The following is a 27,784-nucleotide window of genomic DNA, read 5'->3' on the forward strand; positions in this document are numbered from 1 at the left end:
GAAGTGAAGGCCCAATGTGGATGGAATTTTAACCCCCTATAAGTTTATTTCATTGGTATGTGACTTTTGCTCTCTTTAATTTTTATTTATTTTTTTATTTTTTTCTTGTGTTCAATAAGTTAAATTCTAGCTCATAAAGTAAAATATATAGAGCCACAAAATATTGATAAACAAAATATAATAAAGCCATATAATTTAATAAAATACTATTCATTTGTTAATTTTTAGGGTAAATTACAAAAACCCCCCTGAGGTATGGTCAAATTACAAAAAACCCCCTCTTGTTTGGATAATTACATCTACCCCCCTCAACTATGATTTTTTCTTACCTTTATGGTGCCAAATTCAACATAGTCATCTAGATTCCGTGAAATGTGCTCTAGTTTGTACTCTTTGTGTAAAAAATACAGTTTCCGATGCACCACAAACTGATATATACAAGCTAAAATCCACATATTATGGTCATCTTGCTTCATAATGTAGAGTTTGAATGGGATAAAACGGGTACAAAAGTGATAATATTCCATATAATCTCGAAGATTCCACTAAATTTGATGAGTTGAGGGGGGTGGTTGTAATTATCCAAACAAGAGGGGTGTTTTTGTAATTTGGTCATACCTCAGGGGGGTGTTTGTAATTTACCCTAATTTTTATATATATTGATGGAGCAATATTTGCACGCTAAAGACCTCCTTCCAAATCCAACTATTTCGTTCGTCATAAAGTATGTCCAGCACCGGTATTTGGCTGGCGAAGACGAACTAATCGTTCCGAAAAAGATAAAAGCAAGAGAGAAAATTCAGAAAAGAAGTGTATCGTTGATGATTCGATCGTTGTGATTGTGTTTTCTAATATGGTTTGGCACGTTAGTTTATATAGAGAATCGTGTGTGACTATTTCCTATTTTATAACCTCTTTGTTGGTCGACATTTACATTGATTGCTCAATTGCTAATTCTAATTTACATATTTTTATTATTTATTTTGGGAAAATATATTGAATTCTATTCTTCCAACGATTCTCCTTCAGCTCGTTATCTACCCCCACCATCGTCTCTTACATGTTCAGATAAGCTGTCGAGCTCGCTACCCTCATATCCCAAAGGGCATTGTTTAGCGATTTTGATACTAACGAGCTTTCTTCGGACGAGCTTCTTAAAAGACCCTATTTTTTACACGTATTCGATTGGTGAGACCAATAAATCTCTTTCAGCCCATACATTCTGTCATTTTATTATTACATTCTGTCATTTTATTATTTAATAATAAGCCCAATATTAGAGGTTTGGTCTAACTTTAACAAACTACCCAATCATATATAAACCACTTTTCACCATTTGTCATATGATTCTCTTTTACACACTAATTATAGAAATGGTTGCACACTTTGCACTTGTGAGTTGTGACAATTCAAACATTTTTTTGTTTTTAATCTTAAATTACACCATTATGAGTCGTCGCTTGTACTATATTACTATATTAAATTACTATCTTTAGACAAATATTGTTGCAATGAAACCCACTACTTATAGATGGTCCTAATATTTATTATATCCACATTAAATATTCAAATAGGACTAGATCATTGCCAATATTATTCAATTTTCAAAGGGGGGTTTCACTATTTACAGTGCATTTTTTTCCAACTGCAGTGTGTTATAATTCATTTATTGAAAAACCTTGTAAATTGTGATTCTTTTATAATAATATCAATTTAAACACAACAATTGTCAATATGGACGATACCAATTCTAATTCTAAGATAAAAAAGCACGCTATGTCGAAAAGTTGTAAACAAAATAAAGTCGCACTGCGAGCTAGTAAAACTTGCACTACGAACAACATTTCAAAATTTTAAATTATATCATCTATGTAGGTCCCATCATCAATAAGACTTTATAATTAAAATTTATACAAACAAACCAAATACTATTAATCATACAAAAACATTATCAAAAATAATTTTGTATAAGTTGTTAAGTAATTAAATTATTATGTAAAAATATATTTTAAAAATAATACTTATTTCGGTTTTATCCAACAAATAATTGAGGTGCCAAAATAAGTGAAAATAAATAGATATACCAAATATATTAATAAAAAAATATGTTTTTTTAAATTAAAAAAAGAAAAAGAAAAATCTGGTTTCTAAACATGTGGACAAAAATTAAATAAAAATAGCAGATGAGCATAATTTTGATCGTCTCTCTCTCATCTCTCTCTCTCTATGCTCTCTTCCTCGGTTCCACCATCCCCCTCTCCGTTCGCGAGCTTTCTCTCTCCTCTGTATTTACATACAATTCATTACAATTTATCATCCAACCAATCCACAGCGCCCCCAATCGTGTCCTGGGGCTAATTAATTCTTCCATAGCGGCCATTTTTTGAACATAGGAAAGCGGCGTCGTATTGAAAGAGAGCGGCGGATCTGTAATAAATCGGAAATTAGAGAAAAGATGAGCGCGGATCTGGTGGCTGCGAGCACAAATGGGAATCTGGACGAGCAGATTGCTCAGCTCATGCAGTGCAAACCCTTGTCGGAGCCTGAGGTTTTTTTTTTTATTATTGTTTTTCGTTTTTTTTTTATTGGTGTGTGTTTTGACAGATCTGATAGATGTGGTTGATTTCTTGTTCTGTGTGTATGAAAATATAATGGATTGTTGAGAATCTTGTTCTGTTAAGAAGTTTTATGGGCTGCATTTGGTACATATTTGTGGTGTTTCATTTGGTTGAAGGAATCTTAAAGAAATTTGAAAAAATTAGGAGCTTGAGAGATAAAAGTAATAAGTTTTGTTTATGGTTGGGAGGTGGGGGGATTAGAAAATGTTTCCCTATAAAATTTGTCTATTCGATTTAAGAAACTGAAGTGAGATTTGGTGAGTTTTGTTGGGGTAAAATGTGTGGGATTCGGAATAGACAAGCATTGATTAAAGACGTAGTAGAGAAAAATGATTGAGAGGAATAAAGGGAAAACATCAATTTTCAAAATGTATAGCTTACATATTCTATCTTAAAACGGATGTTCTTGTATTTTGTACCATTTTGAGAATTTATGCATATCAGTTATGTTTACATGCGCAGTCCATTATACTTCCGTTGGTAGGTGATTAATGCAGGTTACAAACTCGAGAGAACGCCTAAGTTTTAGCTTTTTAGGCATTAGTCTGTAAGTTTAGTTATTATCTTCCTTTTTTCCTTCTCTTCGTTTATTACTATTATATAAAATAGTGTACTAGCAGAACATGTTTTTCGCCCGCTTTACCATGGTATGAGTTTCACTTTGTGCTAACTATGAAGTGTTTCTTATCATTGTGGTCTTGTTCCATGTTGTTCATTTACACTTGCATATTCCTCCATAGGTGTTTTTTTAGACTCTTCCGAAGACTTATTTTCATTTCAATGTTAAGCTGAAGTGGAGCTTTAGTTATTAAGTTTGATATGCTGTGGAACCATATTGAAAATGACTAAGATCATGAAACTATATTGGGATTGAGCATGATAATATGAGTTGATTATAATATGGTTTTGGAGTGATTCTTATCTTCTCTTTGTGTCTTCTTTTCTCACAAAATTCATAAATTTAACATAATGAAATTTCCTATACTGGCTAGATTTTGTTAAGAGAATTAGAGAATTTTTAACCATAATGGAATTGGAAACAATAAGAATTGAAGCTAGGGTGGGTGAGTGTGGCCTCTACTCCAAACCCCCTCAGTATAAATTTCACGTGCCAAGTCATTGAATTTATAAATTTGCCCTTAAAAAAATAAAATCTCTTTTTTTTTTTTTTAATTTAATTGTCATTGAGAAAAAAATAAAAAAATAATCCACATTGCCTATGAATTCTGTGTCTTTGTAGTTGTGAACAGTAGTGAATAATGATGTCGGTGTTGAAAGAAGAACCTACCTTGTTTTTCTTCTTAATATTGTTAGATACACATGCATGCAATATATACATGTTCAGTGTCTGGTGAATCGTGGCCTGAACTTCTACCAATGAGATAGTAGTTTGAAGACTAGAAATAAGTAGTTTGCCTATTCTAATTATGATACAGAACTTTTCTATTACTTGATGGGAGATTAGGGCATGGAACTTATTCATTCGCACAAATGCTTAACAGTAGCCAAAGTAACACTTCTTCTAAAGTTTCAGCTTGTAAAATGTTTTTTTAACAAGTCCTCTGTGAACGACGTATCTCGGTGTAGTATTTAAGTGTGTCATCGTGTGAAAGATATATTTTTCATTTCAATGTTTGTGATGTTGCTTGCTGAGTCAATTTTTTATCTAGTAAGTTGGTCACAAACATCTAGCTATATGCTCTGAATTATGCTCCGAAGCTATTAATAAGTCATGCAACTTGCCTTTTCTGATTTGTGTGCTCATAAATCTGAACATGGTACGTCCGAGTGGATCAAATGTTAGATGACCGAGAAGAGCTTTCTTGAATACTTTCCTTACCTATTTCACTGTCTGAAAGAAAGAACTAAATCACAAGAAAGAAATGTTGGTTCGTCCTATAGTGTTCAAAGTGATCATAACTCTACTCTACTGAACCTTCTATTAATTTCCTTGAGTGGTTAGTGTTGACAGCTCATCTTTGATTGTAGGTTAATTAACTATGGGGGGTGGTATGATAACTATAGTAGATGAATTCTACGGTTCCGTCTATTATTCAACATGTCATGTTTTTGTTCACTTAAAATCTTATCATCTCATTAGTTTTATTATTTTTGTGAAAATTTAGTTGGTAAATTTGAATGAGTGTAAATTATTTTGCAAATGTAGGTTAGAACCTTGTGTGAGAAGGCCAAGGAGATACTGATGCTGGAAAGTAACGTCCAGGTATGAATTAGTATCTTTCACATTACTGATTTTGTTTGATTTTAAAGTAGCTAACCAGCCTGAAATAAGAGTCCTGTCCGAGAATTTTGTATATTCTGAGTTATTTAACAGATGAAAACTACTATTTTGGTTACCCTATTTCTGCCGATATTTATTCAACTTGAGTTATCCTAAATTCTTATACCCATGGTATGAATTGGTTGTGATTAATTAGATTAGAAGATGTTTCTGTACTACACTTCATGGCTTATATGGTTATTTGTTAACTGGAAGAAAACATATGGATATGTTGGTGTGAGGTATAATCAAATGATTTAATGTGCTAAATACGTAAATAAGGCCTCACTAACCAAATATATTGAAAATAAACTGTATTTAAAGAATCTCAAAATAAGACAGTTGCCCGTTTATTTGGTTTATGTGGGTTCTTAGAGATAATATATTAGTCTACTTCTTTCTAACCTAATTTTTGAAGTTCTTTGCCTTCAAACCTTGTAGTTCCCACTTCACAATTCTATCTTGAGAAATTTGTACCAGTTAATTGATTTACGTTTTTTCTCTGTTCCTAGTATGTATATCATGTTAGTTACATGTAAAGTTTAAAAATCATTCTCCATGATGTTCCTTCGAAATATTTCCTTATTTTGAACTTCAAAATGTTTTTTTTGGATTGTTATTTTATGCTTGTGCTAGGTAGTTAAAATTAATGTGTTGGACTAATCTTGGGTTCTTATATGTTCCGTTTTGAATTTCAATCTATGTTCATTTTATTTTTTAATCTATCTTTGGGTAACACAGATTATAATCTATGTCTGAGATCCTATATTGACTTCTTTGTTATTGGATGCAGCCTGTAAAAAGTCCTGTGACAATTTGTGGTGATATTCATGGCCAGTTTCACGACCTTGCGGAACTTTTCCGCATCGGAGGGAAGGTATTATTAGTGATAATGGCATTCAATGCTTGTATTTCCTATTGTTTTGAACTAGGGGAACTGAATCTTTGAGAGCAGTCAAAGGATTGGACTTGAGGATGGACTTTGTCTTGTCATTTCATAACAGGTCGAAATTGATTAGAAATTTATTTTGTCAATAGTGGGCTCTTAGTTATTAATACACAGGTGGCATGCCTTCTTAAAGACAAGTTACTTCTCTGTATTGTCCTAGGGCTGATTTACTTTTATCTACCCACCAGAAGTTTTAATTGTGTTAAACTGTTAATGATTACTTCTGGCATGTTTGCTTCCGAATCGGAATTGTTATAGAAATTTTTATTTACTTATGTTTTGACTGTATCTAATTTTGTCTCATTTTCTTGTTGGCAGTGTCCAGACACAAACTACCTATTTATGGGAGATTATGTTGATCGTGGTTATTATTCGGTTGAAACTGTCACTGTAAGTTCAAACGAAAGATAGTTTGTTTGACATTATCCTTGACTTGCTATTGTATTTGATTTTACGGGAAAGGGGGAGTGGGGGAGTTGGATAAAATCAGTGTCGTAGTTTTTTTTTTTTTTTTTTTTTTTAATTGGATAATATGGGCACTTATAATTGCTTCGTGTTATTTCATTGAATTAACTGTTAGTAAGACATGCTAATGTGCTTATATCCTGCAGCTTCTGGTGTCTCTGAAAGTGCGCTATCCTCAACGTATCACGATTCTTAGAGGGAATCATGAGAGTAGACAGGTATTTATTTACTTTATTGATTCCTTCCCACATAGTTGTTAAAGGCTGTGGCCTTTGGTGGTTATTCACTCATACAGATAATAACAAAAAATAATCTACTTTATAATAAAGGGTAAAAATAATTTATTGCCATTTATATGCCATGGGGCAGGACCTTAAACAAGTTTGTCTCGTTTAACTTGCCTTATACTCTAATTAAAACAGGACTTTATGGGATTATTGGTTAGTGCTATTACATGCAACTTCCAAAAAATAAATCCTCTGTAACACAAAAACAGGATAATATTTTTATTAATTGGAAAAGAATAAACACCAGAAGAGACCTCTGCTCCAGCCACGTGCATGTGCACATCGGTTGCTTAGTGTATTGCAGTGTTTTTTTTGTAATGAGATGTTCTGCATTTACTCATGTACTGAAATATATTTTTGTTTTATTGCTTGCAGATCACACAAGTCTATGGATTTTACGATGAATGTCTGCGGAAGTGAGTTTCTTGATCTGTTCCAACTAGCTTTAGAATTTTGTCTCATTTACTTGCATTCTCTTATTCCAAAGAATCCTGAACTAATACACTGCTTTAAATCTGGTGATGGGTGCACGTGTTTCTGGTTTTGCTGGAATGTTGTCGGGTCCTTTTGTTTAATAAGAAAACGTCTATTTTATGTCAATGTTAGACTTGGAATATTATTGCATCTGTTATATGAATTGAGAACACCAATGTCGAAGAGCCAATTTATTTTATGGGCCATTATTATTATTATAACTGAGCATTTAGATTAATCTCTCGAGTTTTTGTTCGTTCGGATATATTAACGTTAACATCTTGAAAGTTCCCATCTGATTGTAGGTATGGAAATGCTAATGTCTGGAAGATATTCACTGATCTGTTTGACTATTTCCCTCTGACTGCTTTGGTTAGTATAACCTCGCTTCCTCATTATTTCTCTCGTTCAGACATTTGTTATAGAAAAAGGCTTAGTTCCCGTTTCCTTTTGAAGGCTCAATTTCTTTGAGTTGAATTATGATTATTAACATGCACAATTTAATTCTGATATATCGATCGATTTTGGAATAATAGGTTGAATCGGAAATCTTTTGTCTGCATGGTGGACTGTCTCCATCAATTGAAACCCTCGATAATATAAGAAACTTTGACCGTGTTCAAGAAGTTCCACACGAAGGTCCCATGTGTGATCTGTTGTGGTCTGACCCAGACGACCGTTGTGGGTGGGGCATATCCCCCCGTGGTGCTGGTTACACTTTTGGCCAGGTAGCAATCTCATCTAGTAATCGAACATTTTTTTCTTTTCCAATTTTCTCCTTTAGTTCTGCCATAGTGCCATTATATTTTTTTTTTGCCTACTTAAATCACAGGACATATCAGAGCAATTCAACCACACAAACAACTTAAAGCTAATTGCTCGAGCTCACCAGCTGGTTATGGAGGGATATAACTGGGCCCATGTACGTAAATATCTTAATTTTATGTATTTTATTAGACAACACATTTATATTAGTTAAAAAAATGGATTCTTGATTTTTGCTCTTGTTTGATTACAGGAACAAAAGGTTGTCACTATTTTTAGCGCACCGAATTATTGTTATCGATGTGGAAACATGGCTTCCATTCTGGAAGTTGATGATTGCAGAGAGCACACCTTTATTCAGGTTCTTTTCTTTATTTTACGATGACATTTTGTACAAAATATATATATATATATATATATATATATATATATATATATATATATATATATATATATATATATATATATAAAATATATTAATATTAAATTGGAGTTATAAATTGGCTTATATATATGTCTGCAGTTTGAGCCAGCTCCAAGGAGAGGGGAGCCTGATGTGACACGAAGAACGCCCGATTATTTCTTGTAGAAACTGACTATTGGTGTTTCGAATAGTCAGTTTGAGGTGCTTATTACTAAAATGCCCTTTCTTCAAATACGATGTTCAAGTTTGTAGCCTCGTTTTTGGAGATGCTGAAAGTGAAAAGAGGCATGTTAAATATAGATCAAAGGTCTTCTTCCCCTTTGTCTGCTGCACTATATTTCTAACCTATTTTAGGGAATTTGGATTAGGGATATGCGCTTTTTGTGTATCATTGTCTACGATTTTTTGATATTACGTTGTTTCCCGGTTTTTGTTTTTAATAATTGTTTTTTTTTTTTTTTGCTTTAATTTCCTGAGAATCCCTGGACAGGTGTTCTGTATAAGTAATGAAGAACTTCTATCAGTTGTTTGTTCTGGTAATTGTGTTTTAGTTAATTTCACAAATGGAGATAAATTAAGCTTGCATTTAATTTCATCACATGTTGCTCTTTTCGGAATGTATGTCCAGTAAAACCTCGATAAATTAATACTCGACAAACTGATAATTTCGGTTAAATAATAATTTCTTTATGTCCTGACTCAGTAAACACATACTAAACTATTGGTTCAATAATTTAATATTTCGCTAAATTAATAGAATTTTGTTAGTTTCAACTTCCAACTGTATTAATTTATGGATATCAAATATATGGACTATTACACAAGAGTGATACATACTTGTAGAGTAAAATTCTATTTGCCTCTCTAATTATACTTTTGAATTGTAATTAAAACTTACTACCATTTGCAAATGAATTTCACATGAATTCGAAACATGCGAATTTGACGTTCGTTTTCCAAGTGTAATCTTGTCATTTCAGTGCATTGCGACCAAAATCTTCATAATATTCCAAAATACTAAAATTGTTAATATTGTAAGTAATTACTAAAACTATATTCACTATTTAAATCCAGGAAGATGTAAAAATGATTGAATGCATCGTTAAAAATCGCATTTCCATTTCGGAATTTTAAGTTACAAGAAAAACTATAAACTATAAATTTATAATATTGGGTTTTGAAATTATATTTAATCGGGTGTTACATAGATTTGATCGAAATAAATCCCACTTATTATTACAGTATTTATTATCAAAAAAACATCACAAATTTTTGTCTCTGACATCTAATACCATAGATTTTTTTCCTCATATTTACAAACTTATATATATATATATTCATTTGTGCTTAATATATTTTAAAGATACTGGTTTAGGTTTCCTCCATGACCTAAAAATATAGGGTTCATGCTTTACCTTGATCAGACGGTTGAGAAAAACCCTAGCACAATCTCTCACCATTCTTTTCAATTTGATCACTCCATCAATTAATTCATTATCATCTTCTTCTTCAACAGAATATTCCCTACTGATCAACAGCATATTCTCTTCTTCTCTGAAGTATTGGGCAAGTGTACATCTTCTTCCATCAGTAAGCTGCTTCAAGCTTCTTTTATGTAATTCCTCAATGTCGTCGTCGTTGTTTCTCTCTCTAAAACTCCGATCACCATTGTTTTCTCTCTCATCAAAACTCCGTCCTTCTTCGTCTTGTCGTGGCTCTACCTTCACGTAATTTACGGGCTTTCTTGTTCTTCTTGACATGGATATGTTGTAGTGAGCTTTCATTTTGCCTTCTTCCATTTAATTATTATTATTATATTATATTTTTTTTTTCGGCTAGAGAAATTTATTGAAGTATCAAGGGTTTATATATATATATATATGTATGTATAGATTCTTGGTGATTATATTATAATTATTGCATGTGTTTAGATGTGTGCATGTTATACTGTGGTGAAATGTCATTTTTATTTTTGGTTGGACTATTATAATCTCATGTGACTGAAAAATTGATAAACTAACCCCTTCAAGTAATTAAATTATGCTAATGGTAATAATAAATTATTTTTTTCTTTATTGTAATATATATATATATATATATATATATATATATATATATATATATTATATCTTAATTAAGAATGTGAAAAATTCTAGTGAAATATTGTGGATCGACCATTTAATTAATTTGTGAGGATGCCCTTTATCTATATACCCTTGAATTGATCTTTGATGTGTGTGGTGAAGTGTAGAATTTTACCTACCTTTTGGTGGTAGGTATATTTCAATTTAGTGAAAGTTGTGGAGGTGAAAGCCAATTTAATTTGCTTATTTAGCTTTTTTTTTGGTATATATATAATTTGATGGGACTTAAAATGTACCATACTTGGTTCGAATCGATCATTGAAATCTTTTTTGAGCTCGTCCATTAAATTGTACTAAGTTTTTAAAAAACATGTTGTGTAAGTTCAAGTTGATCACTACCGAATTTGAGTAGCTATAATGTTTATACATATTTGATCGATCATTTCTTTAATTGACTCGAGTCGAATTTCATAATTTATCAAACAAAGAATGATGCTCAAACTTGATTAATTATGTTAAATGCGAACCAGTTTTTAGTTTAAATTCACATATATTTTCAGACATAAACCCCAAATAAAGAGACTTTATTCAGGATATATAATAATCTTCTTAAATAATAATAATAATAAAAAAAAAGAATCTTTTTTTTCTGCTAATAGTGACAAAGAAGATAGAAAAGCTAGGAAAAAACACTGCACAAGACAAAGTTCATTGGACAAAAATTCAACCAACCAAAAGGGTTAAAAACTGCACCCACAAGCAAAAAATCTGTACTTTATAAAGAAAATGGGTCCCACCTTAAGGGGCCCACACCGCAGTGCTTTTGGCCCAAATGAATTGACGGGCCGGGCCGGGCCTGTGAAATCCAGACAAGAGAAGTCCAATTGTGTATTTATGAACACAGTTAGTGTAACGAACTGATCTCATCCGTTGGATCAATGTTATGCAATCTTTGTCTCTTCATTCTCTTATTTAAATACTCTCTTCTTTGAAACCGTGCATTTCTTTATTTGCCTAATTTTTCTTGTCTCTTTCCTCTGTACTGCTTTGTGACTCGTCATCAATCGCGGGTCAAATGTCGTTGTACATAACAAATGTTGACCCTCTGATGGTACCTTCAATCGGTTACTATTGACTTGTATCCTACTTATACGAGGAGATCAGAGTGATTGCGATTAAGACACATATATATAACATAAACTTGACCTAAACCCTAAATCCTTCTTCTGTGTGAGATTTGAGACTGCTTTGGTGAGTTTGTGAGCTTGTGTGCTCGAATATGTGCTTCCCTCGATGGGTTCTGAGTGAAAATCACGAGAGTGAGTGAGCGAATTAATAGATTGATTCTTCTATGATACTCTGGTGGTGTAAGTGTATTCTTTTCTGGAATCTCCGGTGTCAATTTAAATTAGAAGATTGAGATGTATTCCTAATCCTAAGTTTTGTTGGTACTTTTCCTGTTCACACCGTGTAACTTAACCTCAATAGTAATCAATATTATTGAAGTTAAACTGTAATTTTCAATATCCAATCTTTGAATGGATGCCTAACATAAACGAATCCGAGTCAAGTTGAATAAATTGTTATTTAACAATATTTTAATTTCTATTCAGTATTTAAACTTTAAAGTTGTATTTAAGATTGATTGATAAAAAAATAAAAGTAAAAGTCAAATGAATTGTAATCGAATTTAACACGTATTGAGTTCGAGTAGCTTTAATTTCGTACAAAATTACTATTTCCCCCCTTTTTTTAACTAATGGAATGAAAATATAGAATATTATAGAAGAGAATCTAAGTATGATTTAAATTTCAATAGTAGTACATATAGCTTTTATATAATATATAATTATATAATATATAGTTGTGAAAATATTGTCCACATTAGCTTGTTTGTGATAGTGACCTGAGATATATATATATATATATATATATATATATATACACACAGAGATGGATAAACCTCGTCACCTGCGCCCATTGTCCTCGCCTCGCCTGCAAATATCTGCCACCCCCCAGCAAACCCACATCCCAACTTGACACGTGTCCCTTTTTGAATCCTCCTCCACCTTTTTGAGATTCCCCCCTGGCCCCCACCCCCAACCCCCCCACCCATTTCGCCACATCACTTTTCACTTTTCAGCCCCCCCTCTCTCTCTCTCTCTCTCTCTCTCTCTCGCTTCTATGGCTTCTCTTACACCAGGGATTCTTCAGAAACTCCTCCTAAACTCCGGCGATAAAGATTTCAAAGTCGCCGGCGAACACCGCTCTCCTCTTCTTCAGGCATGTCTTTTTTTTCTTTTTTTAATATATAAACTCAAAACCAATTTTTTTTTAAGCTTTTGCATTAATGGCGTAATGTTCTTCTGTGCTGTAGCATTTATTTCTCTCACCTGCATTCTTCTCTCTCTCTCTCTCTCTCTCTTGTTTCTCTCTCTAAAAAAATAGGTTATAGGTATTGTGCCTTCAATAGAAGACGACCCATGGAAGAGCAGAGGCTACTACCTGAGGGTTTCAGATTCACTCCACTCTGCCTACGTGGCAGTATCAGACGAAGACGTTGAGTTGGTACTGAGTGACAAAGTCCAACTCGGTCAGTTCATCCACGTGACTCGCCTCGACTCGGGCTCCCCTGTTCCGGTTCTTCGCGGCATCAAACCCATACCCAAGAGGAGGCCCTGTTTGGGTGAACCCAAAGATTTGATTTCCAGTGATTTTCTCAATAGCAAGAAAGTCGAAAAGTATTCGAAATCGAAATCGAAGGGGAAAATCAAGAAAGTTGTGGGGGATGAACAATTGTTATGCAGTAATATGAGAAGGCTTTCGTTCGGTGGAATCGATAGTAGTCGACGATTGAGCTTGGACTCGGCACGAAAAGGATGGATTTCGAGTCCGCTAAGTAAAAACGGGGTTGAAGGTGCATTAAAGTGTAGATCGAAAGAAAGTTCGAATTCTGTAAGTATTATATATAATTTGTTAATTGTAATGTGTTTCTTGAATAAATCGGAAAAAACGAAAAAAGTCGGAAATTATAATTTTGGAAAATTGGAATGAATTATAAACTTGTTCCAAGATTGGATTTTTTTCGGACTGGAATCGGTGAAAATCGGAAATTTCGTTCCAATTTCCACCCTACACTTTGATCGAATCCCGACTTTTTTCTACTTTTCTTACATTCTTGTTACTCGAGCGATTCCACATTGTATAATTGTATCTAATATGTTTTAATAATCTCATACTATCCATCATTTCGTTGCAGGTAGTGAAGAAGGTCGTAGCCGATAATTCACCGAAGCGTTTAAGCTTCTCGCCTATAACTAAAAGCAAGAAGGCGATATTCCCCGATAATTCACCGAAAAGTTCGACTTTTTCGCCTATTGTTAAGAGCAAGAAGACCATCTCCGATGACTCGCCAAAGAGTTCGACTTTTTCATCGCCTCTTAAAAACAAGAACGTTATTGTCTCACCAAAGCCTATGACCAAGCCTGCGAAAAGTATTAAACTTACCAAACCTGTCGAAAATTTGAAATTACGAGATGATGATAGTAAATTTCCGATTGATCTCGATAAGGTTGTCTTAAGTTCTAAAGAATGTTCCGAAGTGAAAATCGTGTGGGATGCACTTCCTTCCACTATTTGTAACCTTGGGAAGGTACAGTTTTAATTTTTTTTTTATATATGTATATGAATATATTATATACCAATGTCAATTTGAAATGCCCATGATGCTTTTAGGAAGTTCAAAGCTGCAGAAACGTTGCGTATGGCTCTGCAGTACGTGCACTAGAAGAAGCGTCTGTGTATGAAGGCGTCGTTCGGTGTATGAGGTATATATATATATATATATATATATATATATATATATATATATATATATATATATATATATATATATATATATAAAGTTCTTTTTTCATGTTCTTGGTTTAATATATTGGATAATTTTGTACACGACTAAAAATAAAAAAAAATGTTTCATTTCAAAGATATGATGCATGTTCAAATACATGAAACAAAACGTCGAGATTTTCTCTATTCTTCTTAGTTAATTGTATTATTCTACAAATTGTCCTAAGAGGGACTTCCATTTGTGTCCAAAAAGTTCCGTTTTTTGTTTCAAGGTACAATGCTGACATGTCATCACCGTTTTATTGCAGCATGTTCGGAGAACTATGCGAGTTATCTAAGAAAGATACTCATGGTCCATTAGTCGAACAATTTCTCAACATTCACGAGAGCATGAAAAAAGCCTCTGCGGATATTAATACCTTAATCCATTCGAAGAAGTCCGATGCAAAAGATAGTAAGAGAGATGCTTCATTATGGGTTCAAGCTGCAGTCGAAACGAATCTCTCCAAATTCTCTTTATACACACACGAAGAAGAAAAAGACGAAAAGGGCATCAAAAAAGGCGAAAACTTTCATTATCTCGTGATAGAAAACCCTCCCCAGAAAATCGAAACAGAGCATTATTCAACTAAAAAAGTCACAGCTCCGAAAGCGAAATCATCTCGTTCAAGACAACTTCTTTCAACTACGAAGCCGAAATCGGGATTAAGAGATGCGGATAATTTATTGGAGAAGTTGATCTCGTTTTCACGTGCTTGGTTCTTGGATTATTTGGAAGATTCTTTAAATAACGGATTTGGATTTGGATTGAGAAGCGACGAAAGTTCTCAAATAGCCGTACTTTTAGGTCAACTTAAACGAGTAAATCAATGGATGGAAGATGCTTTTCGAGGGGATTGTGTTGATGACAAGATAGAGAAGTTGAGGAAGAAGCTGTACCGATTTCTACTCGACCATGTCGATTCTGCAGTTTCTCACAGGTAGATTAAAGATTAAATCTTTTTGATAAATATAGACCTAACCCTGTTAGAATTAGAGCTTAATTTGCTGCTGAAATGAATCAAGATTTTAATTGTAGCTTAGAATTCTTGATTTAGTGGAGATCTCAAAAGGATAAAATAGTAATTAAGAATTGTCTTTGTTCTGTTATTTCGACACTAATCAAAGTTCTTAGTGTCGATTCTTTGCCTCTTTTTACATGAGAAAAGTTTGTCGAACGACTTGAAAAGGTGGCGATTAAAAATGGATTCTTTGAGGAGAACATTATATTGTATGTACAAAATAAAGTGTTCGAATAATCAACGAGTGAGGAGATAGCTAGAAACCGAGTCCTCGTTCTTGAATAATTTTGTTGATATTTGTGAGATATTATCGGAATTAGTAGCATAAATCGAGGGATTAGACGAAGCTTTGGCCAATGCTTTATTTCCCTTGCAGGATTTCATATGTGCATGTAGTTTCTCTGGCTTGAATTGCTTTCCACATTGCCTACAATATTAAATAAAGAAACGAAAAAAAAAACGTCGTGATATTTTCTCTTTAGGGTGGGGGGCCAAACACTACGATACCGAACTGTTCGAAAAATAACAAATCTCTTTAAAATATACTTGATTTTTCGAGAAGTGGTGCGGGGGCAATGGCCCCCCGTGTGGTGGTCAAAGTACTTACGAACAATTGGGTCCGTTGAGTGGCTTGTAAGAAGGACGAGAAACCATTTGCTCGCTAAAATGAACCTTTTTCTTCGACGAATCTTTCGCCCCATCACGAATTTTACTGCAACAGTTAAACAACTACACTTTAAGTACAATTATTTATTTTTTTATTTTATGTATTTTTTGGAATTGAAATGTTATAAGATTTTTGTTGTTTTATTTTATTTATTAGGAGATGATAAAAAAATAAAAAATATACCTCTTATTTTTCACCTTCAGAGCTGAATCATTTGTATCCACTGCTCCACAAGTTATCAAATTCCGAAATATATTCGACGTGCAATTGGGTTTATTTGACGAGGAATCTGCGACCTTAACTTTGTTCGTCGTTTTTTCGTTTTTCTCTTTTGTGACAAACGTGGAACCAAAAATCGAAGATTTTGCTTCTTGCATGATCTTGTCTGAATATTCGTCTGTTAACGTCGAAGTTTCCGAGTCGATGGACGATTCTTCGATTTCCGATGATGGTTTTGTTGGGACATAGATTGAGGTGGTTTCTGATGATTCTTTGAGAGATGATTGCAAATTAATTTAAAAAAAACACATAATTAAATTATCGAAATTCGAAAAATGTCGTAAATAAAACCAAATATTGATATTGAATTAATTTTGTATTTATTACCTGTGTTGTTATTAGTGGTGGAGGAAATTTCAGAACCTTTAAGGACAAATTCATTGTCTGAAATTGGAGTAACAAGATCATCATCTAGTAAGTCTTGCCAAACATACCCTGTCTTGTATTTCCTGCATAAATTATTAAATAAATCAAATAAAAATAAAAATTGGGGCAAAATGGTAGTAAAAGTTAGTAATCAATAATGGGAAAATACAATTTTTGCCCCTCAAGTTTGCACCAATTCCACATTTGGTCCCCCATGTTCACAAAAAACACATATGGTCCCTCATGTTTCAAAAATTCAACATTTTTTGTCATTTCCATCAATTTTCTGTTAAAACTAACCACATCAAACATTTGACCACCACTGCCTTAAGTGGCGGACTAACTGTAAATTTACGGAAATGGCCAAAAGTGTTAAATTATTGAAACGTGAGGGACAAAATGTGATTTTTGTGAATGTGGGGTACTAAATGTGAAACTGGCGCAAACTTAAGGGATAAAAACTATAATTTTCCGAATTAATAATGTAACACATATATACCTTTTGTATGACCAAGAAAATGATTCTGGCATATCTTCTCCTCTTAATTCTCCCAGCCATCTCTTGATATCTAATTATTTGTATAATTCACATGCATAAAAATAAAATAAAAAATATAATAATAAATTCTTGAAAAAAGAAATATAGAATACGATGAAATGAATCAAAAACCTCGTAATCTAACACCGTTTTTAGAGAGCTGATGGATGCGAATGAGATGAGGGTGTTCGACAAATCCCTTTCGACTAAGAAAGTATACTACGTGAAGTCGCCTTACTTCTGCATCACTTTGTGCCTCCATTATTAATCTTCTGTCACATGAAAATAACAATTTCTTTAAATAAAAAAAATAAAAAATTAAATAATATTAATTACTATGAACAAAAGGATGGATGAACAACCTTAAACACAGATGTTATGATGTATTTTGTTTCACACAACAGCACAGACACTAATACTTATTGTATTTGTAATTAGTTATATAGTAATTCTTTTTTATTTAGTTTATTTATTCTGATTGCATGTGTAACTATAGACTATAGTAAAGGAAAACTTGGTCTTTTCCCGCGAGTTTTTATCTGATTTCCCGCGAGTTTGTTTGACTGTAAATTTTTATGTTATTTTTGGCAGATTTGGTCTTTTAGCCCTATAATGTATCCAATAATAAAACTTACATAGTTTTATGTCAAAAAATACACTGTGAATATCATTAATTAATTACTTAATGATAGAAAACAGAATTTTGAACGTACAACAGAAAATAAATACTGAAATTAATTGTGACCTTTTAACCATGCGTTGGTTGTTAAAAGATCGTCGTGCGTCGGCCATCGACTCTCGACCTGCAATTAAAAATTGACAGAGATAATATAAAGCTCTGTCATTGAAATTTATGTTACTTACTATAAGCATATATATATATATAGTTAGACAAAGATAAAATAATTAATTAATTTAATTCTTTTTTTCATTTAGTTAGAAACGTACCTTGGAAATTCATACAGAAAATTCAAGAAAGCATCGTGCCGTTTCAGGTATATATATATATATATATATATATATATATATATATATATATAATGTATGTGTAGATACAAAATAGTATTCATCTCATGCATAAATCCAACAAATCCACATCTGCAGGTTCTTAATTAATTAATTAATTTGTGCAAGAAAATGAGTTGATGAATGATAGATGAACTTACCATCTACCTTAACCATAAAAAAATCGATTATATATATATATATATATATATATATATATATATATATATATATATATATATATATATATATACACACACATATACAGCTGAAGAACAAAAAAAAAACAAACCAGGGAATATAAGAGAGAAGGTGAACAGCCATTAATTATTTGAGCAGTGCAAATCCAAATTTTAGTAATTTAGTATATAATTAAATATTGTTAAGGTACCTGTCTGTAAACTAAGCTGTTTGTTTTAGGTCAATGTTTGGTTATAATTAGTTTATTCTTGTAGGGTTTATATAATGACCATTATTTAATTTGGAAACATAATTAACAGATTGTTAATTATTCACTTAATTTCTTGTAATAATATTGCATAGTTTATGATCCTTGAAAATTGTAGAGATGCTGTTGTTGGGCCTTTTTTCTTATTTGGGCTTTAATGGCCTTATGGGCCTTTTAGCAATTATGGCCCATTGATTGCATTTTGGACTTAGCCTATCAATTATGGCCCGTTTTGAATTGCACTGATTTCGATCTGAAATTTTTCAATTTTGGAACAAAAATTTTCATTCCAATTACGATTTTTTCAATTTGGTTTGGAACTGGAATTAATTTTTCCCCTTTTAAAAAAATATCGGAATTATTGGGAAAGTGCTACTTCCAATCCGATTCGTTCAATTTCTATCCTTAAGAGGATGCGTGTTCGCTGATCTACAACATATTAATCACTATGGCAATGATTGGAAGAACCGATACTGCAAACACTTCAAAAGTGATTCTAAGCCAAAAAAAGTTCGGAATCAATTCTCAAAATATTTTGCCAACACCACCTTAGAAGAACGGCCATTTGTATACATTTATGATTTATCCACGTATGATTGCCGCTTGCCGGCCGTGTAATTAATTAGCATTTAATTTTGAGTTTACTACCAATTTACTAATTTGATTATTTAATTAATTCCCTAGACAATCCCCAACACTCCAAATCACAAGCAAACAAACTCCATATTTAATAAATTTAAAAGAAAATGATAATGTGAAAATGAAAAAAAAAAAAAGAGTTGGAAAAACCAGTCATATCAATTTGAAAAATAGAAAAAACAAAACAAAATTATTAAAAATTTATAAGTGTCTCCTCAATTATGAATCTTCTTTTACGTTCATTGTTACGGTGTCAAATTCAACAGAATCACCTAGATTATGTGAAATGTTTTCTAGTTTGTAATCGTTTTGTGTAAAAATGCAGTTTCTGATGCACTAAAATCTAACATTACAAGCCAAGTGACACATCTTCGGAACCATCTTGTTTCAAAATGTGAAGCTCGAATGAGATAAAACGCATACAAATTGGAGAATATTCGACATAATCTAAAAGATTCCACTAAATTTGACAATGCACGTGTAAGAAGACTCATATTGGAAGGGGTGTTTGTAATTATCCGAACATGAAGAGTTTTTTTCGTAATTTAACCTTACCTTAGAGGTTGACGTAATTTACCCAATTATTTATAATGTGGCAGTTTTGAATAGAAATAGAAGGTATGTAACAAGTTGACTTGAGATACTGATATAAAAGCAAATATCAACAAATTGACATTTCTAATTTTGTAACTAAAATAAAATAAAATAGAAACAACTGTATATATATATACATAGAGGTTGCACAAACATGTTGAAGACAATTCATAAATACCCTTAAAAAATGGGATATTTTTCAAATTTATTAATTTCCACAATTTTACTTTCTTGTACAATATGGTCCATTCCTCAAATCTCAGCCGTCCGATTTCCGATCAACGTTTGGCCCAAGCCCACCACGTTCCACTGGCCCCACCCACAGGCGATCCCTCTCTCTCCCAAATTCACCATCTCCGCCCCCCGCCACCACCGCCACCTCTCCGCAGCCGTCCACCGCTACCTCCGCCAGATCCTCACCGAGCACCACCGTCCCCTCGTCAGCCCATCACTTAACCTCACCTCATCGCCGCCGCTCAAAACCCTTAAAATCACAGTCGCCGACACCGCCGCCCCGCTCGCGCACGGCGTCAACGAGTCGTACACGCTCGACATCCCCTCCACCGGCGCCGCCGCCGTGCTGACCGCCGAAACCCCATGGGGAGCGATGCGCGGACTGGAGACGTTCTCGCAGCTGGTGTACTCGAAGCCGTCGGCGGTGGCCTGCGGGCTGCGCATTTCCGACGCGCCGCTGTTCGCCCACCGCGGAGTATTGCTGGACACGTCGAGAAATTACTTCGAATTGGACGATTTGCTGCGGCTGATTAGGGCGATCGGCATGAATAAACTGAACGTCTTCCACTGGCACATAACGGACTCGCACTCGTTCCCTCTGGTTATGCCGTCGGAGCCGGAGCTGGCGGCGAAGGGCGCGTACGGCGAGGATATGAAGTACACGGCGGCGGATGTGAGGAAGGTGGTGCAGTATGGGATGGAGCACGGTGTTAGAGTTGTGCCGGAGATTGATATGCCTGGTGAGTACATTGTCTCTGTGTTTCAATGTGTGTTTTTAAAATTGATTATTATTTTTTTTTTTTTGAAAAAAATAAATAAATGTATCTTGATTTCTTAAAATGTGAGTTCAATCTGTAAAATAATATATTCTCTTGTAAATGAATCGAGTTCGAACGTAGTTTGTTCAAGGTTGTTTGATTTTATCGAGTTTTTGGAGTTATGTTTGAGTTTGGATTGATACGAAATCTGAGTCGAAGTCGAAAAGCCACACACGAATTGAGCTAGAGTGGCTTGATTTTTCAATTTTTTAGTATATTTTATCATATTTTTTTTTCTAATCGAGAAAGAGTTGGATTCGACCTTCATGTTTGAGCTTCATAAAATATTTGTTCAAACGTGGGTTGTATGATAACAAACCGAGCTCAAATCGGGTTCCTAATGAACGATCTCGAATCGAGTACCGAGTAGGTCGATTTGATCTTCGACTGAATGTGAAACTGCAGAGATGTATTTTTCTACAAATGGAATTCATTCAATTTGTAGTTATGATAATCGAAGAAATCGTTCTGTTTCTTACTCTTATTTTGCTTTGTTTGATATGATAGTGATTCATAAATAATGTGCTGCAGTAAAGTGTATTAGTTCATATTTGCAGTAATTAGGTTCTTTCTATTAGTTTCAGCTTCTAGAAGATTCTAGAAGTTTAACTTATCTTCATTTTCCGTATTTGCAGCTCACACAGGATCATGGGCAGAAGCCTATCCAGAAATCGTAACCTGCGCAAACGAATTCTGGTGGCCAATCGAATCCGAATGGTCCGATCGATTAGCAGCCGAACCAGGAACCGGTCAACTAAACCCCCTAAACCCCAAAACCTACCAAGTCGTCAAAAACGTAATAAAAGACGTCGTTTCTGTCTTCCCCGACAAGTTCTTCCATGCGGGCGCCGACGAAATCACTCCAAACTGCTGGAAAACCGACCCTTCGATCCAAGAATTCCTCTCCAAAAACGGTACCCTAAGCCAAGTTCTCGAAATTTTCGTCAACTCCACTTTACCCTACATTCTGTCGCTAAATCGGACGGTAGTTTACTGGGAGGACGTTTTACTGGACGAAAACGTGAGAGTGGACCCCACTTTTCTCCCCCGCGAAAACGTCATCCTACAAACGTGGAATAACGGGCCGAACAATACTAAAAAAATCGTTTCCTTAGGTTACCGCGCGATTGTTTCTTCGTCGGATTATTACTACTTGGATTGTGGGCATGGTGGGTTTTTGGGCAACGATAGTCAGTACAATCAGCTGCCCGGATTCGAGCAGGGCAAGGGCGGGTCGTGGTGTGCGCCCTTCAAGACATGGCAGACGATATATAACTACGATATCACGTACGGATTGAGCGGTGTCGAGGCGGAGCTGGTGGTGGGCGGTGAGGTGGCGCTGTGGTCGGAGCAGGCGGATTCGACCGTGATGGATTCTAGGGTTTGGCCGAGGGGTTCGGCCATGGCGGAAGCGTTGTGGTCCGGGAATAGAGACGAGTTTGGGAAGAAGAGATTCGCGGAGGCGACCGATAGGTTGAGTGAGTGGAGGTATAGGATGGTTTGCAGGGGAATTGGAGCTGAGCCTATTCAGCCACTTTGGTGTGTTAAGAATCCAGGCATGTGTAACACTGTTCATCCTTTTTAGTTCTTTCTTTTCTTGTAATCAAGAAAATTTCTCTCTCTAGATTTTTTTGTTTGGGATGGTGAAGAATCATAGAATGATCAATAGGGTGTGTTTGTGCAATTTTTTATCAAGATGTGATAGTATAATTTTATCAAGGAAAAGATATTGTACTAATTAAATCTAAATATGGGTAAATTACAACCACACCCTTGAGGTATGGTAAAATTACGAAAACCCCCACCCCGTTTGGGTAATTACAACAACCCCTCAATTATAAATTTTCTTACGCGTCAACCCTCGCGGTTTCAAATTTAGTGGAATCTTCTTGATTATATGAAATATTATCACTTTTGTACCCGTTTTATCCCATTTGAGTTCCACATTTTGAAGTAAGATGATTTTCTTTGGCTTGTATATATATCAGATTGTGGTGCATCATAAACTGTATTTTTACATAAAACGAGTACAAACTGTAGCACATTCTACGGAATCTAGTTGATTATGTTGAATTTAACACCATAAGGGTAGATCTGTAAGAAAATTCATAGTTGAGGGGTAGATGTAATTATTCAAACAAGAGGGTTTTTTTTTCGTAATTTGATCATACCTCAGAGGGTGGTTGTAATTTACCCATCTAAATATATATGGTTTTGTTATTTGACTTATCTTACCAACCAAACGAGACTTTTAACGGTCAATCGATTTATACTGTCGAACACAAGTTTGCTAAAATTTGTATAAAGTGGAGTAGGTTTATGTTAAATGCAGCAAGTTAAGCAGCACAGCTGCAATAGCTTGAGCTTCTGATCTTTTCTTTATGTCATTATGTCAAACTTCAACTTTCTTGCACTCAATCACTAAAATTAGTTTTTTTTTTTTTTTTTTTTTTTTTTTTTTTTTTTTTTTTATAAATTAAAATCTCTCAATTGTTCCCTCTTACGGAGAACGAATCGACTTAAACGGGACGGAAAACGTGAAAATTATAAAATGACCATTTCACCCTCCACAAAAACCGCCTATAAAAAAGCCATGCACAACCATCTCAAAAACTCATAATTTATAATTAACATGGCTTCTTCATCAATATTATTCCCCTTATTGGCTTCCGTAATCTTCGGCCTCGTTTTCTTCGCTGCACCATCTTCTTCTTCGATCACATGCAGCGACGTGATCAAGGATCTGAGGCCGTGCATCAACTACCTCAGGGGCGGCAGTGGGGCGGCACCACCGCCTTCACCTTGCTGTGCCGGAGCATCGAACCTCGCCACGTCAGCAACCACCACAGTCGACAAACAAACAGCTTGTGCATGCCTAAAAAATGCTGCAAAGAATATTAATCTCAATCCTGATCTTGCTAAAGCTCTTCCGTCGAAATGTGGGATCTCTTTGTCGTTCCAAATCTCGCCCACCGTTGATTGCTCCAAGTAATTATTATTTGCTTCTTTTTTTTTCAAATATATTTGCAGATTGAGTAAATTTTTTGTTAGTGATTTATCTTTAATATCTCGCGATTTTTTGCAGGATCGGTTAAGTCGGTCGTTAATTATGAACCGTTGAAGCCCATTGGATCGTTTATGATTCGAATGAGCTTATGTTTCATATGGAGTTTATGTTATATGTATTATGGTTTTGTGTTTGTTGTTGAATAAAATTTTACTTCTCTTCTATGGAGAAAGCTTGTTCAATGAGAGATTTATTTATGTTTCTTGTCATTTTTTTTTTCTGAATTGCCATTATACTGCTATATATTGTATCAAGACATTAATACTAAATATATCAAATAAGCTTGTAGAGAGTTTATTGATAAAATAAAAGTATAATTAGGGGTGTAAATCGGACAAATCGGATCGGAATTAGCCCTTTCAGAAAAATTCTGTTTTTTTTCGGAAGTGAAAAATTAGTTTCAATTCCGTTCCAAAAAATCTGAAATTGGAACGAAAAACCTTGTTCCAAAATCGGAAAAATTTCGAATCAGAATCGGCGGAATTATGAATTTTCCAATTTTTACTCACCTTAAATATAAAATACATAATAATATTGGTATTTTAATTGTAATATTCGGGAAAAAAATGAATTTTTTTCGGAACTTTAATCGGATCAGAAATCGGAAACTCATATATATGTCAATTTCAATCCAAACAATTTCAGAAAAATCGACAGTCAGAATTTCAGAACTCGGATTGAAAAATATTGTTTCAAAATCAGAAAATTTCGAAATCAGAATCGGCGGAAATCGAAAATTCCGTTCCAATTTCCACCCTTAGTCTGTAATGTTAAGAAAACTGCACAAAATATCTTTTAATTGTTGAAAATTATTTATGATTTTATATTATATTTTAGGTTAAATTAAAAACATCCCTGAGGTATGGTCAAATTACAAAAAAAAAAAAAAAAATCTGTCATGTTTGGATAATTACAGCTATCCCTCAACTATCAATCATCTTACACGTTCACCCTTATGGTGTCAAATTCAACATAATCTTTCTAGTTTACATGGAATGTTCTCTAGTTTGTACTCATTTTGTACAAAAATGCAGTTTCTGATGCACCACAATTTAATATATACAAGCCAAAAAACACATCTTATGGTCATCTAATTTGCTTCAAAATGTGGAGTTCGAATGGGATAAAACGGGTACAAAATTGAGATTATTGCATATAATCTAAAAGATATCACTAAATTTGAAACCGCAAGGGTAGACGTGTAAGAAGATATATAGTTGAGGTAATTACCAAAAAATGAGGGGGGGTTTGTTAATTTAACCATACATCAGGGTGGTGGTTGTAATTTACCCTATATACTCTCTGTTCTATCGTCTCCGAGGATAAGATAAACCAAAAAAAAAATCAAACACAGCACTCACTCTGAAAACCCGCCACCATGTCACTCTCCGTCTCCGCCACAATTCCCACCGCCAAGCCCTTCTCCTCCTCCGCCGCTACAATTCCCTCCTCCTCCTTCCTCCTCCGTCTCCCAATCAAGCGTCTCTCCGCCCTCTCCCTCAATGCCACCTCCTCCAAACCCTCCCCCATTTCCGCCTCAATGGAGGCCGGAATCGGCGTAATGGCCACAAAATTAGGTATGATGTCGTTCTTCGATCCCTCCGGCGTAGTAATCCCGGTCACCGTCGTCGGTTTCCGCGAGGGCAACATCGTCACTCAGATTAAGACCGAAGCCACCGACGGATACGACGCCGTTCAGGTTGGGTACCGGAGAATCCGAGACCGGAAGCTGACGAAACCGGAGATGGGACACTTGGAGAAATCCGGGATTATTCCACTGCGGCACTTGCAGGAGTTCAGGCTGCAGTCGGTTGAAGGGTTTCAGCCGAATCAACGGCTGTCGGTGGAGGAGCTGTTTAAGGAAGGGGATTTGGTTGATGTTTCCGGCACCACCATCGGAAAGGGTTTCCAAGGTATCTAATTACCATCACTTATCAATCAATTATCAATTAGTTCTACGATAAAAGACGGACCTAATGTGGATAAGGATAAGGGTGTAAATGAATTGAGTCGAGGCGAACACATGATTATTCAAATTTGTTTTGAATTTTTTATCGAGTTTCAGTAATTGTGTTCGAGCTTAGTTTGATTATCAAATTTCTCTAATCAAGCTCGAGTGAAACTTTCATATCTTATCGAATGAAATTTTGAGTTAGGGTGTTGAAATTGGAAATGGTGCAATACAATGGAAACAAATTCTTGAATCTATACGAGTACGAGTTTTTATATGTAAAATGTGGTATTTGTGTGTATAAACTAACATGCAACTAATTAAACGCATAAAGTCCTTATTAGGATTGACGAATTTGACGCTAAGGATTTCAAATCCATTGAGTTTGTTTGGTTGAATTCATTTTTGAAACGGATTTCAAATCGCATCCTATTAGTTTTGAACTATGTGTCATTATGGTTGATTTGAATTCCACTTCGTATAGAGTCATTTCTCTTTGATCACAATTGATGTATGTATGTTAATTCATTGCTTACACTCAGAAGTTGCTTTCGAGTCTGTGGTGCAATCTTGAATGAGCAAAAAAAAAAAAAAAAAAAAAAAAAAAGAGGCTCGGTTAATCTGTTTTGGTTAAGAGTGGATATCGAAAGCTCATGGTCACGTTTTAACTTTTAACGACAGGTGGTATTAAGAGACATAACTTCAGGCGGGGGCCGATGAGTCACGGGTCGAAAAGTCACAGGCAACTCGGATCAATTGGTGCCGGTACAACACCTGGACGTGTTTACCCGGGGAAGAAAATGCCTGGGAGAATGGGAGGAACAAAGACCAAGATCCGAAAGCTCAAGATTATTAAGATCGACACTGACCTAAACATTGTAATGATCAATGGTGCTTTACCTGGTAAGCCTGGAAATCTTCTTCGTATTACGCCGGCTAAGATTGTCGGCAAGAACATACCCAAAAGTTGATGATTCAGCTCTTCTGTAATTTTTTTTTCTTCGTTTGTGGATTGTGTGGTGACTTTTTGTAGTTTTGTTTTCAATTAGTGGTATTTCAATTCATATTCCTTGGTTGAAATGCATCAATTTTTTGGATCAAATTGTTCACTATTTTGGCCAAAGATTGTCTTCACTGTACCCAAAAAACTAGTCCGAAAGAGAAGACCCATTTGTAGGTAAAAAATAGGATAAATTCCACATTACCCCCTTGTACTCTATCCAAGAACCACTTTACCCCCTCGTACTCTTAATTTCGTCGATTTACCCCCTTTTACTTGTACAATTTCTCAATACAACCCTCTTTGTCAACTTTTTTCGATTTTGACTCTGACGCCATTTGGTCAAGAGTCAAAATATTGACGTAAATATTGAATTTTTTCGATTTTGACTCTCGAGATTAGAAAAGAGAAAGTTTCACACATTCATATGTGTTTTTCTTTGCTTGGGTGGAATCGATCAATTTTTGGATCTTGATTTTTACTAAGTTAGGTCAATTTGGAGATATCTTGGAAGGGGAAGTGGTGGGAGAAGTAGAAATGACAATATTGCCGGAGGAGAAACGACGCGTTATAGGCAGTGGCAATTTTGTAATTTACAGAGTTGACCAAACGGCGTCAGAGTCAAAATTGACAAAAGTTGAAGGAAAGAGCTATATTGGGAAATTGTACAAGTACAAGGGGGTAAATCAGTGAAATTGAGAGTACGAGGGGGTAAAGTGATTCTCAAGCAGAGTACGAGGGGGTAAAGTGGAATTTACCCTAAAAAATATTGTAGAAATATATAGAAAATTATCATCAACTTGTAGATATATTTCTAACACTACCCCAAAACCTCTCTATTATACCCAAAAACATTTATTTGAGTTGTAAACATATCACACAAACTTGGTTAAAATTGCACGATCGACCTTGATGTGTTTA

At 34.6% G+C, this 27,784-nt stretch overlaps 6 protein-coding genes across 7 annotated transcripts; 5 read left to right on the top strand and 1 right to left on the bottom strand.

Annotated features, from left to right (window-relative positions):
• Positions 1-2,105: 2,105 nt before the first annotated feature.
• On the top strand, positions 2,106-8,803 carry LOC105952410 (serine/threonine-protein phosphatase PP2A-2 catalytic subunit). Its single transcript, XM_012975954.2, has 11 exons — positions 2,106-2,548; positions 4,786-4,842; positions 5,693-5,776; positions 6,167-6,238; positions 6,460-6,531; positions 6,976-7,016; positions 7,380-7,446; positions 7,611-7,802; positions 7,907-7,996; positions 8,093-8,200; positions 8,363-8,803. Exons 1-11 carry the CDS (start codon positions 2,456-2,458, stop codon positions 8,426-8,428), a joined length of 942 nt encoding a protein of 313 aa, XP_012831408.1. The 5' UTR covers positions 2,106-2,455; the 3' UTR covers positions 8,429-8,803.
• A 3,554-nt stretch (positions 8,804-12,357) lies between these two features.
• Positions 12,358-15,416, top strand: LOC105952369 (elongation factor 1-delta, putative (DUF936)). The gene is made up of 5 exons (XM_088814257.1): positions 12,358-12,630; positions 12,796-13,302; positions 13,607-13,999; positions 14,083-14,174; positions 14,505-15,416. The coding sequence occupies exons 1-5, from the start codon at positions 12,532-12,534 to the stop codon at positions 15,178-15,180; spliced, it is 1,767 nt and encodes a 588-aa protein (XP_088670383.1). The 5' UTR covers positions 12,358-12,531; the 3' UTR covers positions 15,181-15,416.
• Positions 15,322-17,942, bottom strand: LOC105952368 (protein SOSEKI 1). Of its 2 annotated transcripts, none has more exons than XM_088814258.1 (7): positions 17,853-17,942; positions 17,240-17,379; positions 17,069-17,138; positions 16,531-16,652; positions 16,108-16,414; positions 15,865-15,969; positions 15,322-15,684 (listed from the first exon to the last, which is right to left on the bottom strand). In XM_088814258.1, exons 1-7 carry the CDS (start codon positions 17,897-17,899, stop codon positions 15,495-15,497), a joined length of 981 nt encoding a protein of 326 aa, XP_088670384.1. In that variant the 5' UTR covers positions 17,900-17,942; the 3' UTR covers positions 15,322-15,494. The 2 variants fall into 2 exon arrangements, with proteins under 2 accessions (XP_088670384.1, XP_088670385.1); XM_088814259.1 differs by lacking the exon at positions 17,853-17,942 and adding an exon at positions 17,470-17,518.
• Positions 17,943-19,963: 2,021 nt separating this feature from the next.
• Positions 19,964-22,588, top strand: LOC105952409 (beta-hexosaminidase 2). The gene is made up of 2 exons (XM_012975953.2): positions 19,964-20,767; positions 21,481-22,588. The coding sequence occupies exons 1-2, from the start codon at positions 19,981-19,983 to the stop codon at positions 22,428-22,430; spliced, it is 1,737 nt and encodes a 578-aa protein (XP_012831407.2). The 5' UTR covers positions 19,964-19,980; the 3' UTR covers positions 22,431-22,588.
• An 865-nt stretch (positions 22,589-23,453) lies between these two features.
• LOC105952367 (non-specific lipid-transfer protein P3) lies at positions 23,454-24,114 on the top strand. Its single transcript, XM_012975911.2, has 2 exons — positions 23,454-23,833; positions 23,931-24,114. The coding sequence occupies exons 1-2, from the start codon at positions 23,478-23,480 to the stop codon at positions 23,938-23,940; spliced, it is 366 nt and encodes a 121-aa protein (XP_012831365.2). The 5' UTR covers positions 23,454-23,477; the 3' UTR covers positions 23,941-24,114.
• Positions 24,115-25,236: 1,122 nt separating this feature from the next.
• LOC105958012 (Ribosomal protein L3 family protein) lies at positions 25,237-26,965 on the top strand. Its single transcript, XM_012982015.2, has 2 exons — positions 25,237-25,825; positions 26,545-26,965. Exons 1-2 carry the CDS (start codon positions 25,291-25,293, stop codon positions 26,832-26,834), a joined length of 825 nt encoding a protein of 274 aa, XP_012837469.2. The 5' UTR covers positions 25,237-25,290; the 3' UTR covers positions 26,835-26,965.
• The last annotated feature ends 819 nt before the right edge of the window (positions 26,966-27,784 follow it).

Source organism: Erythranthe guttata, chromosome 14 (assembly GCF_056151865.1).
Source record: "Erythranthe guttata isolate IM_541 chromosome 14, IM_541, whole genome shotgun sequence".
NCBI classification, from domain to species: Eukaryota; Viridiplantae; Streptophyta; class Magnoliopsida; order Lamiales; family Phrymaceae; genus Erythranthe; species Erythranthe guttata.